At 37.9% G+C, this 12,009-nt stretch overlaps 1 protein-coding gene across 2 annotated transcripts in view; it reads left to right on the top strand.

The window, feature by feature from the left end:
- raver2 (ribonucleoprotein, PTB-binding 2) overlaps nt 1-10,631 on the top strand; it is a 33,338-nt gene extending 22,707 nt beyond the window's left edge. The window contains exons 5-16 of one of the 2 annotated variants that reach the window (XM_088927796.1): nt 124-250; nt 942-1,027; nt 1,294-1,392; nt 2,558-2,669; nt 3,156-3,439; nt 4,142-4,253; nt 4,537-4,685; nt 5,538-5,636; nt 5,741-5,794; nt 6,118-6,240; nt 6,580-6,789; nt 7,535-10,631. In XM_088927796.1, the coding sequence (XP_088783922.1) occupies nt 124-250; nt 942-1,027; nt 1,294-1,392; nt 2,558-2,669; nt 3,156-3,439; nt 4,142-4,253; nt 4,537-4,685; nt 5,538-5,636; nt 5,741-5,794; nt 6,118-6,240; nt 6,580-6,789; nt 7,535-7,672 (1,593 nt within the window). In that variant the 3' untranslated portion in view covers nt 7,673-10,631. Of the gene's footprint in view, nt 1-123; nt 251-941; nt 1,028-1,293; nt 1,393-2,557; nt 2,670-3,155; nt 3,440-4,141; nt 4,254-4,530; nt 4,686-5,537; nt 5,637-5,740; nt 5,795-6,117; nt 6,241-6,579; nt 6,790-7,534 lie in introns of both variants that reach the window. The other variant, XM_088927795.1, reaches the window with a different exon arrangement.
- The last annotated feature ends 1,378 nt before the right edge of the window (nt 10,632-12,009 follow it).

Raw genomic sequence — 12,009 nt, 5'->3', positions numbered from 1 at the left:
TTTATTTTGAGTTTATGCTCTAACTGGTCCCCCTTGATCGGCAAGTATTATAGACCACAGGTGGTTTATATGCAGACATTTACCCAGCTAAGATTTGAGGCTGTTGTTCTATCATTTTGATAGATGTCTACCAACAAGAAGGGTCTTCTTCCTGAGCCAAGCCTTGCTCAGCTGATGAGCAGCATGAGTAACCCTGCTGTGCTGCAAGTGCTGTTGAGACCATACCAGGCAGGCCCTGGCAAGCAAGGAGGTGAGTGCATACTGAGACTAACAGATAACACTTCTGTTGTGAGCTTGCATAGCTCGCTTCAGGTTTTGCCATGAATTTCAATGGTAGTACTTATTAAGCTAAATAAGGCAACAAGAGTGCCTGTGTATGAATATATAAATATTCATTCTCCACATAATAATGGATTGGATGCTTTAAATTTTGAAAAACTTTGTGCTGCCCTTTATTATAGGTTGTGTGTGTTAACTTCACATCTGTTGATCTGTGTGCGGACGTCTGGTGTTAAGATCTGTTTTGTAATTGCCAGATCCCACAAAAGCAATATTTGATGAATGTCATAAAATTCTAAAATGAACTCTTTGGTCATTAAAAGAACTGGTGACTTCAGGAACCATTTCATTCACTATCATTTTAGGAGAAGTAAAGAGATAAAGCTAAGTTTTAGGTTGTTTAAATGCACAATGTTTGAAATAGCTTTCATTGAATTGAAAGAGTACGAAGATTTCGGAAGGATATCTGGTTTTAATGCTGTAATTAGGTAAATAAAGCTCAGCATATTAGTATATACTTCTTGGTGACGTATTCATCCTAATTATTTGCATTATATTGAATCCGTTATTATTATTTCATATTTTGAAATGAATAAAGATCGGCGAGATGTTCTATCTCTTACATTGCTGTGTTTTAGCAGGAATCCTTTTTTTTTCCTCAGGGAAGTTCACACGTCCACAGGGAATGCCTTTTCTGCATGGCCCTCCTCTGACCACAGCATTGCTTCAGCTCAGCAAAGTTCAGCAGGTATGACCCTTTCCAGGGCTCCTATTTACACAAACGTCTCACTTGTTGGACAGCAGTTGCTATACAAGGGGAAGAGTTGGTTCAGAAGACTGAACAGCAAGTTGAGTTTATGTGTAAAAACCTTTTAATGACATTGCAACAATGAATTTTATATATTGTAATGGACAATACTCAGAATGAAGACAACATGCACGTAGAGTATGCTTTTAAAACGAGGTCAAATATTGCAGTTAATGTTTCTTTTTACTTTTTGTTCAATGCTTTAGAATGCCATGTTGGGAAATGGGCTAGTCTTGCAGAATCTTTTACGGATGCAGTTGGCTCAGCAGCAGCTTCTTCAAATCAAGGAAAAACAGCTAAGCAATGTAAGTACTGTGGATTATGTGACGCAATGTATTAAAGTGCATTTAAACTTAAAAAATTTCTGTCAATTTGAAGTGCTTTATTATAGAATTAAGGGGTAGGGGCTCTTTCTTTGGGAGCTTGAAATTTAAGTGAAAATTATTTGGATAACCTTATAGTTTTTGAAGTTGCACTCTCTAAATGATGTACTTTGCTCTTTTGGGGTAAGTGATGATCAAATGTTATGTTAAGATTAAGATAAAAGGTGAACTGAATAGAATGCATTTTGTGTTGGCTGTTTTCTTCTCTAACAGTGGTGTCCTAAATTTGTTCAAGTCACGTGTTTTAGAGCCCTTTGATTCTGCTGTGTTTGTTTTTCCGTCTGGTAGGAAGGGTGTCAAAGGTTGGTGCTATAGTACCTCAAGAGCATGACGTTCTTTTCCGCCCCCGATGCTACTTGAACCTTTGCTAGTTTAGTTGTTAAAAAGTGTGCGTATGGTGTATTCAGTTTTTGTTCAAATCCACAGAAAAATTGCAATTTAAAAATAATTTTCTGTTAATATAGTGAATGTCCATAGATAGGATGTTGGATCTTTTTTAAATTTAGAGTTACCAATAATTTTGAATTGCCAACCATCTTGCCTCGCAACAATGACCCCTGAATTTACAGAGAAATGCACACATCCTCCCCTTCATCTTTTGCAATACTATAGGCTCCTCAGCAAAGTTCAGCACTGATTTGAGGAGGGGTGCAGGGTTGCTGGGAAACAGAGCTTTTGCAGACTAATTCCAGCGCTGTTCCTTGTAGTGCTAGGGAATCCCAGTCAGTTGGCTAGCGACATGATCCAGGGTAGAACTCGCAACGTCCAGATTATATATCTGATCCTGAGTTTGGAGCAGGTGTCTACATGGGTTTAGCTACTCTGGAGAGTTGTTGCATCTTTCCCCTGTGTGTTGAAGTTCTGTTACCAAAATGGACCAGTATCCCTTTCAACATACATGACATTTCTACATATTTCTTTATATGACATTGATAACTGTGCTTATGTAAAAGGTGCACAGTATGGACCCTTAATCTTTTTATATTCTTATTTATTATATTCTCAGACTCTCTGAGTCTGAGAATAGAACAACGTGAGTTACATATTGTCTATATCTTCTTACTAATGTGGAATGTATTTATGTCAGGTGCCCAGCCTACTTGGTGATCCTTCCAGAATATTACTGCAAAAGGCAATGGGCCTGCGGGCCGCTAATCCAATAACCATGGGAAAGGGACTGTTGGGAGACTCTCCTGATGGTGAGTTTACTGATCTGGCAATGCATTGAAGGGCAAATATATACCAGTAGCCTGTCCATTTCCTGTAGAACTACCCTCCGGGCTGTTCCTAGTGGAATCTGATTAGCAAAACAAGTGGCAGTGAAACCTTTACAGTTTATATCATCTGTCAAAATATTTGTTTTTGTCTCCCTCCGAGAACAATAAAATGCAATTAAACCCTTCGCCTGTAAACAGAAGGTCATTTATCAAGACAATAATTTTATTCATAATATATCTTATTTAAATCTGAGAAGCGCGCCAGAGCTGCCCTGTCTTTGTGAACTTCTTCGGACCCTATTTTTAGATGATATTGTGCCCCCTTTTAGCATATTTTGGTTTGTTTGCATTTTCAAGATTTACAGTCTGCCTTTGGCAATGAGAAATTATATCATTTAGGATTGGGGCATTCATGTTCCTGTCCCTTTTTCCGTGCACTGTTCTGAGAGGAGGTTATGTCTGCTGCAGGACTGTCCTCGGAAGCTGTGCAGGCATCCTCTCAAGCCCCAGGAGGAGCAGCTGGGATCATGTCTTATATGCCCAGCAGGCAGCACCTGGGACACCCAGCCAGCACAGAACAGGATGGAGCTGCCGAGAAGCAGCCAGCCACGCTGGGAGCCTCAGTGGCGACTCCTGCGATGGCACAGAGCTTTCTCCCGGGCCTGAGCAATCCCATAATGGGAGGCTTGCTCTCGGGAGGCGCTCAGAAACCGCAAACCCTACAAGGGAGCAGTGAAAGCAGCACTGGGGCGGTAAGGACATGACGTAGAGCCTCCCTTTTGATCATTTGCTATTTTAATTGTATTTTAGATTTCCTTTTTATTTTAAAATCAGATTAACTCTGCCATATGTATCCTGAACAAATATATGTCATATGACATTTATGGTTTAAATTGCATTTGTTGGTACTGTACTCCATATTTTAGGTTTACGTGCCCAACAACAAGTTGACATTTTGTGTGTTGTATAGTACAGTAAGTAATTGGTGCTACAGTCTACACTGTAGACCTCTCAGGTAGTTATGTTTTAAAAGGCAGATTGGTTTGGCACTAAGATTTAGAAACAGTAGATAAAGCTTGTACATAATCCGGTTGACCTACAATTTCTGGGCTTTTGCGACATCCCTGACATTTGAAGGAGATGAAATGCGCTGACCTGTTTGAATTGATAAATGTTGTATAGATTCATAATGAATATGGGTTCAACTAGGGGTCTCACTGAAAGATCAGATCTGTTTCATTATTTAAAAGTAGACAGTTTTCGTATTGTGCATAAAAGGCTTTATTGTTCTCTGTATTGTACAAAGGGGTCTATTAAAATTCAACTCTTAATTGTATAGTAAGGCTGCAAGGAATTTGAAGGAATGCATTTAAAATTCCTGAGTGTATTGTATCAAAAGAATATTTTTGTGTAGGTTATATAAAATTGCATCTGAATTTTGGTTGTCTCTACAGGTTCAAACTAGCAGCCAGACATCACTGCTGGGGGAGCCACCGAAAGAACTGAAGTTGCCTTCAAATCCATATCTGAACCTAGCTAGTGTGCTTCCGGGCATGGTTTTACAAGGTGGTGATTCAGAGTTCTCAACACCCATTTCTTTTTCCAGCATTAGTCAAGCTTGGTGACACTGCATGAAGTCTTATTTTTTTTACTTCCAAACAAATATTTAACATTCTGTTGAGCAAATAAACTGTACGAATATTTGACTTCTTGCATTATTCAATGAGATTACTTTATACTATCACAATGGAAAACTAGTGTCTATGCATCCCTAATCATGTTCGTTTTAATGTTAGTTTTTTGTACCTTTTTTGTAATTTCCCTCCCCCCCCCCAAATCAAAGCTGCAGGTCCTTCCAACACTAAACCTCAGGCTGTTCAGCAGCACAGTGGCGTTTATGGCAGTGCTGCGACTCCATCTGCTTCTCAGACAGCCAGCACCCAGTACACCACAGACGGCTCAAATGAGTATTCTCAACAGTATGGACAATACTCGCAGGTAAACAGCATGATATTGTCTAGGATGGAATACGATGCTAATAATCTCACAGATTATCGAAATAAACTTTTCGAAGGAAGTCATAGCAACATGTTTATACCATAGTTCATATAAATATATCTTTCTTTGCACCCCAAAAATAAATCAGTTTTTCCAGTTCACTGTGAAGGATCCTCACCTCCCCCCCTCGTGTGCTATTTACACAGACTGCTCACTATACGAATGAGAATGATTCACTGTTGTCATTCAAGCTTTTAGTCCAGCTTTCATTGGGTAAAAAAATCAAGCATGTTTATTTAGCAATGTCAGTCATGCACGCCTTGTTCCCGGTCTTCCTTTAAGCATTTCATCTTTCATTTGGGGAAAAAAAAAGTCTTGGATGTATTCCTCCTCTTGGAGGAGCACTGTTCAGTATTTTACGAAACTGTGTGGTGTAAATGAAGAGGTGTGTGTATGTAACAGAATATTCTTCCTTGCTGTTCTGTGTTCTATCCCATCTGCTCTCTTAACTCCCCCACACTCACCAGTCCCATTGCGTCATACATTCTGATCTCCTAGAGCACTCTGTGGTCTTGGCTGGCCAGCATTCCCTTCAGCTGCATGCCTGTTCTCTCTAATTCGACACACAGAGCCTACAGACACCTCTGACACTGCACCAGTAATTGCCTTAACAGGACGGAATATTGATCCATGTCACACCATCTCCAGCTCACCAGAGCAGCCGTAGTAAAAGCGAATGTTTGCTAGTATCCAAGCATTAAAGTTGACTTTAGATTTTGATTGAGTGTAGGAAAATAAAATCTTATTGCCCACCTCTGATTCTTGTGTTATTTTCTGTCTCGATTCTCACAGGAAGCCATGCAGCAGTGGTACCAGCATTACCAAGCACAGGGGTACACAAGTAATATCCATGAGACGAGTGTGGGCGAGTATGGAAAAGAGCATGCTCAGGTGAGTCCCATAGGAATGCATACTGTCACTGATAGCGAGTACCAGAGGTGAACTTTGGTTCTTTGGGGAAAACACTAATGCTGTTTGTGTTCTTTGTTCTGAAGATGTCTGCCTATGCACAGCCCACATCCAGCTCTTCAGAGTCATATTATGTCCAGGTAAATTCTGAAATTGCCATCAATATGTAAAGTTAAGCGTCATCCCCAATATCATATCTTTATGAAACCTCTCATTGCACTTACAGGTACATAATATAATTCTCTATAGTATTTTGGAAAATGTTACTATGATCGTGTGTGTATGCTGATTGCCATGTGAATGCAAAGAACAACTGTTAAACCACGTTCTGCTTTTAGTTCAATAGTTGTTCATATTCTGAATCCCAACATACTTTTGTTCAAATGATTATTCAGCATTGTTTTTGAACCTCATTCCTAGCTTAGACAATGTGTTAAGTTATTTCATCCATTTCTGTTTATAGGGAACTCCAACCACATCCTATGGAGATTACAACTCTTACATGCAAGCCGTCTCTCAGTACTATTCTCAGACACAAATGTCACAAGCGGCTTTACAGTCTTACCAATCCAGAGATGCCAGCAAGGTAAAGAATGAAACCACTATATCAAAGACTTTGTCAATGAATGAATAGCACGATAGATTTACCCAGTTCATGGAAAGGTTTTTTTTTTTGCATTTTCAAGCACAGAACATATTAACAGTACTCTTAAAAGGGTTGATTTACTGGTACATTTCACATGCTGAAATGAAAGTCAGACACAACTGATTGTATTCTCAGCATTATGTAAACCTGAATTTACAGCTCTAAAGAACAACTTATACACCATCTTTGTATTTTTGTTTCAAGTGTTTTGTTCTTGCCATAAGGCACTTTATTGAGCGACAGCCGCAGCTGATATGAGGTGTTCTTTGTGGTTTTCAGGAGGCTGACACGACAAAATCTTCCTTAGGCAGTTCAGCACACTCTGCCAGCAATGGCAGCAGCCAGAATGTGCACCAGTCAGGGGCAGTGCAGGGCTACAGCTCTCTGCCAATGATGTCAAGCTACATGACAGGGCAGCATGGAACAGCAAGCTCCACAGCAGCTTCCCAAGCGGGACAGGCTGCTGTAGACTGGAACCAGTACTACTATGTAAGTAACCCGAGTGAGGTTTTAAATACACAGTATGTGTAATGTTGAAGAAAAAAACAGTTTTAAAAGGATCCTCTGTAAAGTTTTATTACTTTGTATAGTTGGGCAGTACCCAATTAGAGAAGTGTGAAAGTATATTTTAAATCTGAAAATAATCAATGCTGTTAAAACATTATTGCTAAAATGTGTTAAGTGATGTAGAGATAAAAATTTATACCAGAAAACATTTCAACTGCACTCAATAAATGACAGTTCTAATGGGTAACATCAGCTTTCAGATGATTTAGTTAGTTGAGCCATAACTTGGCAGTGAACACCTATATGACTAAACATTTAATATTTCTTGGCTCTGCTGCAATAAATATGGAGAACACTAGTGTTAACTTCATGTATTGTAATGTAGTGAAAGAAGGAAAGAATTCATATGCAGTTACTAAATATAGTCTTTAGAATCAGCAGTAAAAATCTTATAGCAGATCCAGATAGGATTTGCAATGTAAATGTCTGAGCGTATTTGTACTTTTATCATTGGAGGCAGGGAGGAACAAGCAAAGCAAATTTGTAGTGTCGACATAAATATCTCAATAACAAGAATCTAGCCAACCCCAGCCCAGAATGTGTTCAGAAAACACTTTTAGAAACCATTTTAATCTGAATTCTGCTGTCACTGCCGATTAGACTGAGAGCCTGTTTCTGTCCTTTTCTGTGGCTGTCGGTGAATTTTTGCTTTCCTTTGTTTTTGAAGAACCAGTCACGAGGTCAGAAGCGCGAATTCTCTCAGCTGCCATCTCAGGACATGGCGTCAGATGCGGGTTACGTTGGGCAGCACTCCCAGGGCCTGGGGGGTCAATATGCAGACTATTACAAAAAGAAAAGGATCTAAAAAGCTTGAAATGTTGCCCTCCCTTTCACCCCAGTACCTCTGGTCGTGTCCCATGTGCTTTTGGTACCTCTACTGCTGTTGCTGGTGTTTTTGTCCATGCCTTAACTTTGAACTGTTTTCTCTAGGTTGATGTTTAAATATTTTTTTAAATGTACATTTTTCCAGTGTACATTAATTTTTTATTTGCATTAATGCAGGACTTACTGCAGGTTGGGTGTTGTTGGATAACTGTAATTATTTAAAGTGGCTTTTCTTGAGATGATAGACGAAAATGTCCTGAAAAGGAGGACATAACCCTGCTTAGAGCGAACGTTTTAATTGAATACATAAAGCAGCTTAAATTAATAGTTTTCTTACTGATGTATCCCATTTTCTAGAGCTCAAGATGGTATTTTAGCACAGCTTATTTTGCTGTCACTTTTTAAATATAGGAGTGATTAGCCATTTGAACAGCTTCTGAAGCTGCTGGAGCCACAGGGCACAGACTCCTGATGGCTGGGATCAGTAGGATGAATTCCCAAATGTGGGAACAAAGATCTTATTTCAAGGATAAAAAACTTCCTTGAGTTTAATGGCCATGTAAAACAATGCAATAAAAAATGGTAGTGTGTTACTGTGTTTGTGAACAATCATGCTGTAGTTCTAGAGTTCTTCTGCCCATTTTCTTTAATAGACTAATTCTGGGTGGTATTACTGAGTTTTTGCATCAGACCTTATGTAGGAAAGAGCTGATGGTATTCTCTCCCAAAACCACACTGCTAGAGTAAATTCTCAAGGTATTTTTTCAAATATTCCGACTTTTTAAAGCCATATCTGCAAAAATGAAAATTTGTCAAATGTGACTCCTCTGACACAGTGAGTAATATTACTGACATCAGACGGAGCATTAATGGCAGAGCCTTGTTTTGGGAAAGCATGCCATGAGGGGTAAAGGAATGCCATTAAAATGGAGAATTCCACTGAAAAGACAGGTGATAAATGATTATACTGTCCTGTTCAGAGTCTATTAAGGAACCAATTGTTTCATGATTTCTCCTGGGACTAACACAGTGTGTGTGGTGGTGAATGTTGCACTTGCCCATAACTCAACCCCTATAATTTTTTTGACACCAAGGCAATATTAATCATAACATAAACCCAATAGTACCCGTTATTACTACTCTGTGGCATATGTAGTCTCTCTCCTTTATTTATCCAGTAGTGAAATGGTTGGTTATACCATCACTAATAGAAGTTATATGATCCATACCTTCATCTGATGAAAGGAGAGATGGTAGTGTTTTTTCTAAGATATTTTTTTTAGAGAAAAGTTTAGATACAACAATAACCACTATGAGCAGATATTCTCAGAAAACGTTATTACAGAAATGGGCAAAATGCCTTCCTGATTTTTTTTTTAGTGCTTTGTTCAATACACCGTTTTGTTTCAACTGCTTAAAACACCTTTATTGTGTGAGCAACTCGTTTCTTTGAGCCTTAAAAAGGCAATAAATTCAACACTGTAGTGAAGGCTGTAAATAAAAATGCAATTGTATATTTAGACAGGTTCTATCTATCATTGTAATAATAAGAATGTTTTTTCGAATGCAGGCAGCTGTCTTGCATCTTTTCAGGATTTTTTTTAAAATGATGTAATCAAACCAATAAAGCCCTTTCTGGGCAATCAGTTCAACTGAAGTGTGACTTTGACCCCTTAAATTGCAATCAAAACCTGGGTATCAATATATTAAATATTTGAAACATTTTGCAAGCGCGTCAAATGTATGAGTATTTTGTTTGGTTGATTTGCAAGTTTGTAGTTTTCCCTTATTGTTTATAAGCCAGTGTCCCGAGATTTTTCCACTCTGCTGTGCAGCATACTGTGAAATGAGGCACTTAGTTTGTTTTTTGTGGGGTTTGGAAAAAGATCCCTCAAGTTTTTGTCCCGCACTGTTTTCCAAATGTACCGATGCTTGAATTATTTTCTCTCTGGGTGTTCACAATGCTGTAGACGGTAATAGGTCATTTGTCTTTTTGGTTCACTTGCTGTGATTGGTCCTATTCTTCTATGGACAAGATCTGCCTCAGAAGTAGCCTCATGACTGTCACTAACAAGGACTTCACTAATATTTACCTCAGAGAAACCATCAGTTACGACATTGTTCGCAAAATGATGAAACAGCTAAGTATGAGGTTAAGTATCAGAACATTGGTATCTGTTCTTTTACATGAACTTGGAAACCTGATGTGATCTATGCTTCTGTGTTCACTTTAAACTTTGCACAAGAGCCCACTGCTGACGAAACATAGTATGTTGCCAGATAGGTCTGTCATGCAAATTGATTGCAAACAAGTCAGCATTGGTGCATTGCTGCAATGAACAAAAGGTAAAAGAGTTCGAAATGTCAATATAAAAATATTTAGGAACAATGATGTCTCCACCAATAATGAGAGGTAAATAATCGTTTTGTACTCCACAACCAATTGAGTTTAGCAAATACATGAAGTTTTAAATTACAAAGTGAGCCAATAACTCAGAGCAAAACTATAGGCCTCTCTGTCTTACTTGTTTCAACATTAAAGCAAATGTCCAGGACATGAACCTACTTTGTATGTTGATGGTGAAAACTTTTAATTCTTAGCTGAAAAGCATTTGTCTTCAATTTTCCAACTTAAAATTAGATTTTGCAATATTTTATATTTCAGAAATGTTGATATTGCTTAACTGTGAATAAGCTATTTTTTAGCAACAATTTGACTCTAGCATGCCTGCATTTACAGCTGTAATATAAGTTTGAAAATGTTTTCAGTAATAGATATTACTCATGAAGCTTTTGATTTGGAAAATAATTTAATATTGTGTATTTATGTATATTTTTTTCATCTGTCATCCTATTCCCTTTTCTGAGTCTTCTGAAAATGATTTTTAAATTGAAGGAATTGTCTTTTACATTCCGAAATAAATGTTGACTGAAATGCTGAAGAATTTATTCCGCTTCATTTTTTACTTCTTTTCAAAGCATATACTTTCCAAGTGTGTGTTTTTTTTTTTGTTTAACTTCTTGTTATTAAAAAGAAACACAGCGCTAAGACACCCACTTGGGGTGTAGAAGGATTCCTTCAAGGTTTTTGGCTGCCTTGTTCATCTGTAATAAATTGGGTGTCCTGTAATTTGCTTTGTCAGTATTTCTATCCTAGTAATGTTAGTTTTAACCTGTTTGAACAAAGATATTTCTCTTGTTAGTTTTTTTTTAAGATTTTTTCCTTTCGCATTATGAGAAAAATGTTTATGCTGAATTTATATGCAGATGGATTATGATTCTTAGGTTACACTGTCCTCTAGTGTCCGGCTTGGATATTTCAATAACTTTGATTTTTTTTTTCCTTTTAAGAGCCATCATACTGTATAAATTAATGACATACCTGGGTGTTATTTATGTCCATGTAGTTTAACCCTTCATGTTGCCTAATACTAGTACGTAATACTGTTGGGGTTTCACATGTTACTATATCCCATGTTTCTTTTGCAAAGTATTTTCTAGGTTACAGTCTTGACATATATAAATATGCAAAGGCATGTTGATAGATACTATCAAATGTGTCAACACTAAAGCACTGTTTATGTGCCATGCTGGCAGTTTTCCAATAGCATTCGGCCTCTGTCAAATGCAGGCCAGAGGAGAGGGGACTGTCATTCTACAGACATGGCTCAGTACTATGCTGGAAACAGCTGTAGTTGCTTATTTATAAAATGCTTTAAAACTGCAATCTAGATCACAAATATTAAAAGTATATACAGTATAATCAGACCTGTGTGCTTCTATTTGACATGAAATGCATATGAATGCTGGTGTTATTTAACCATTAAAGACGATGCTGAAAAAAAAATTGCATCCCTTTTTGTAGCTTGTGAAATAGTAACGAGATTTCTCATTGACAAAAAGGTCAATTTGTGCAATGTTACCAGCATTTGGCTACAAAAGGACTTGGATCTGCTGGGTTTGTCTTTGCAGGCCAGCAAAGAGAACTTCAAAGAAAGGTGTCTAAAGGGCACAGTTTTTAAGATGACGTGCTGAACTGGATTAGAAGAACAAAGGGTTTCCTTGTGGTAGATTGTTATGCTAGTAGGTTGCAGAAAAGCTTTGAAATTAAAAAAAATATTGTCATGGTGAGTGTTATGGCAGCTAGCAAATCTGCCCTTAATTCTCACCTCAATTACCCCTCCTGGATGAGGCACAATAGCTAGACTACCTCCATTGTCTAAGCCTACTACTGTATATGACTAGACATTCTAATGAACTGTCACAATACATTCTCAGAAAAGCTTAACTTGTGTATTCGTAGCTCACTAAATCTGT

This window comes from Atractosteus spatula, chromosome 11 (assembly GCF_055471065.1).
Source record: "Atractosteus spatula isolate fAtrSpa1 chromosome 11, fAtrSpa1.hap1, whole genome shotgun sequence".
NCBI lineage: Eukaryota > Metazoa > Chordata > Actinopteri > Semionotiformes > Lepisosteidae > Atractosteus > Atractosteus spatula.
The sequence above is the reverse complement of the archived record's forward strand: the minus strand, read 5'-3'. Positions and strand labels throughout refer to the sequence as shown.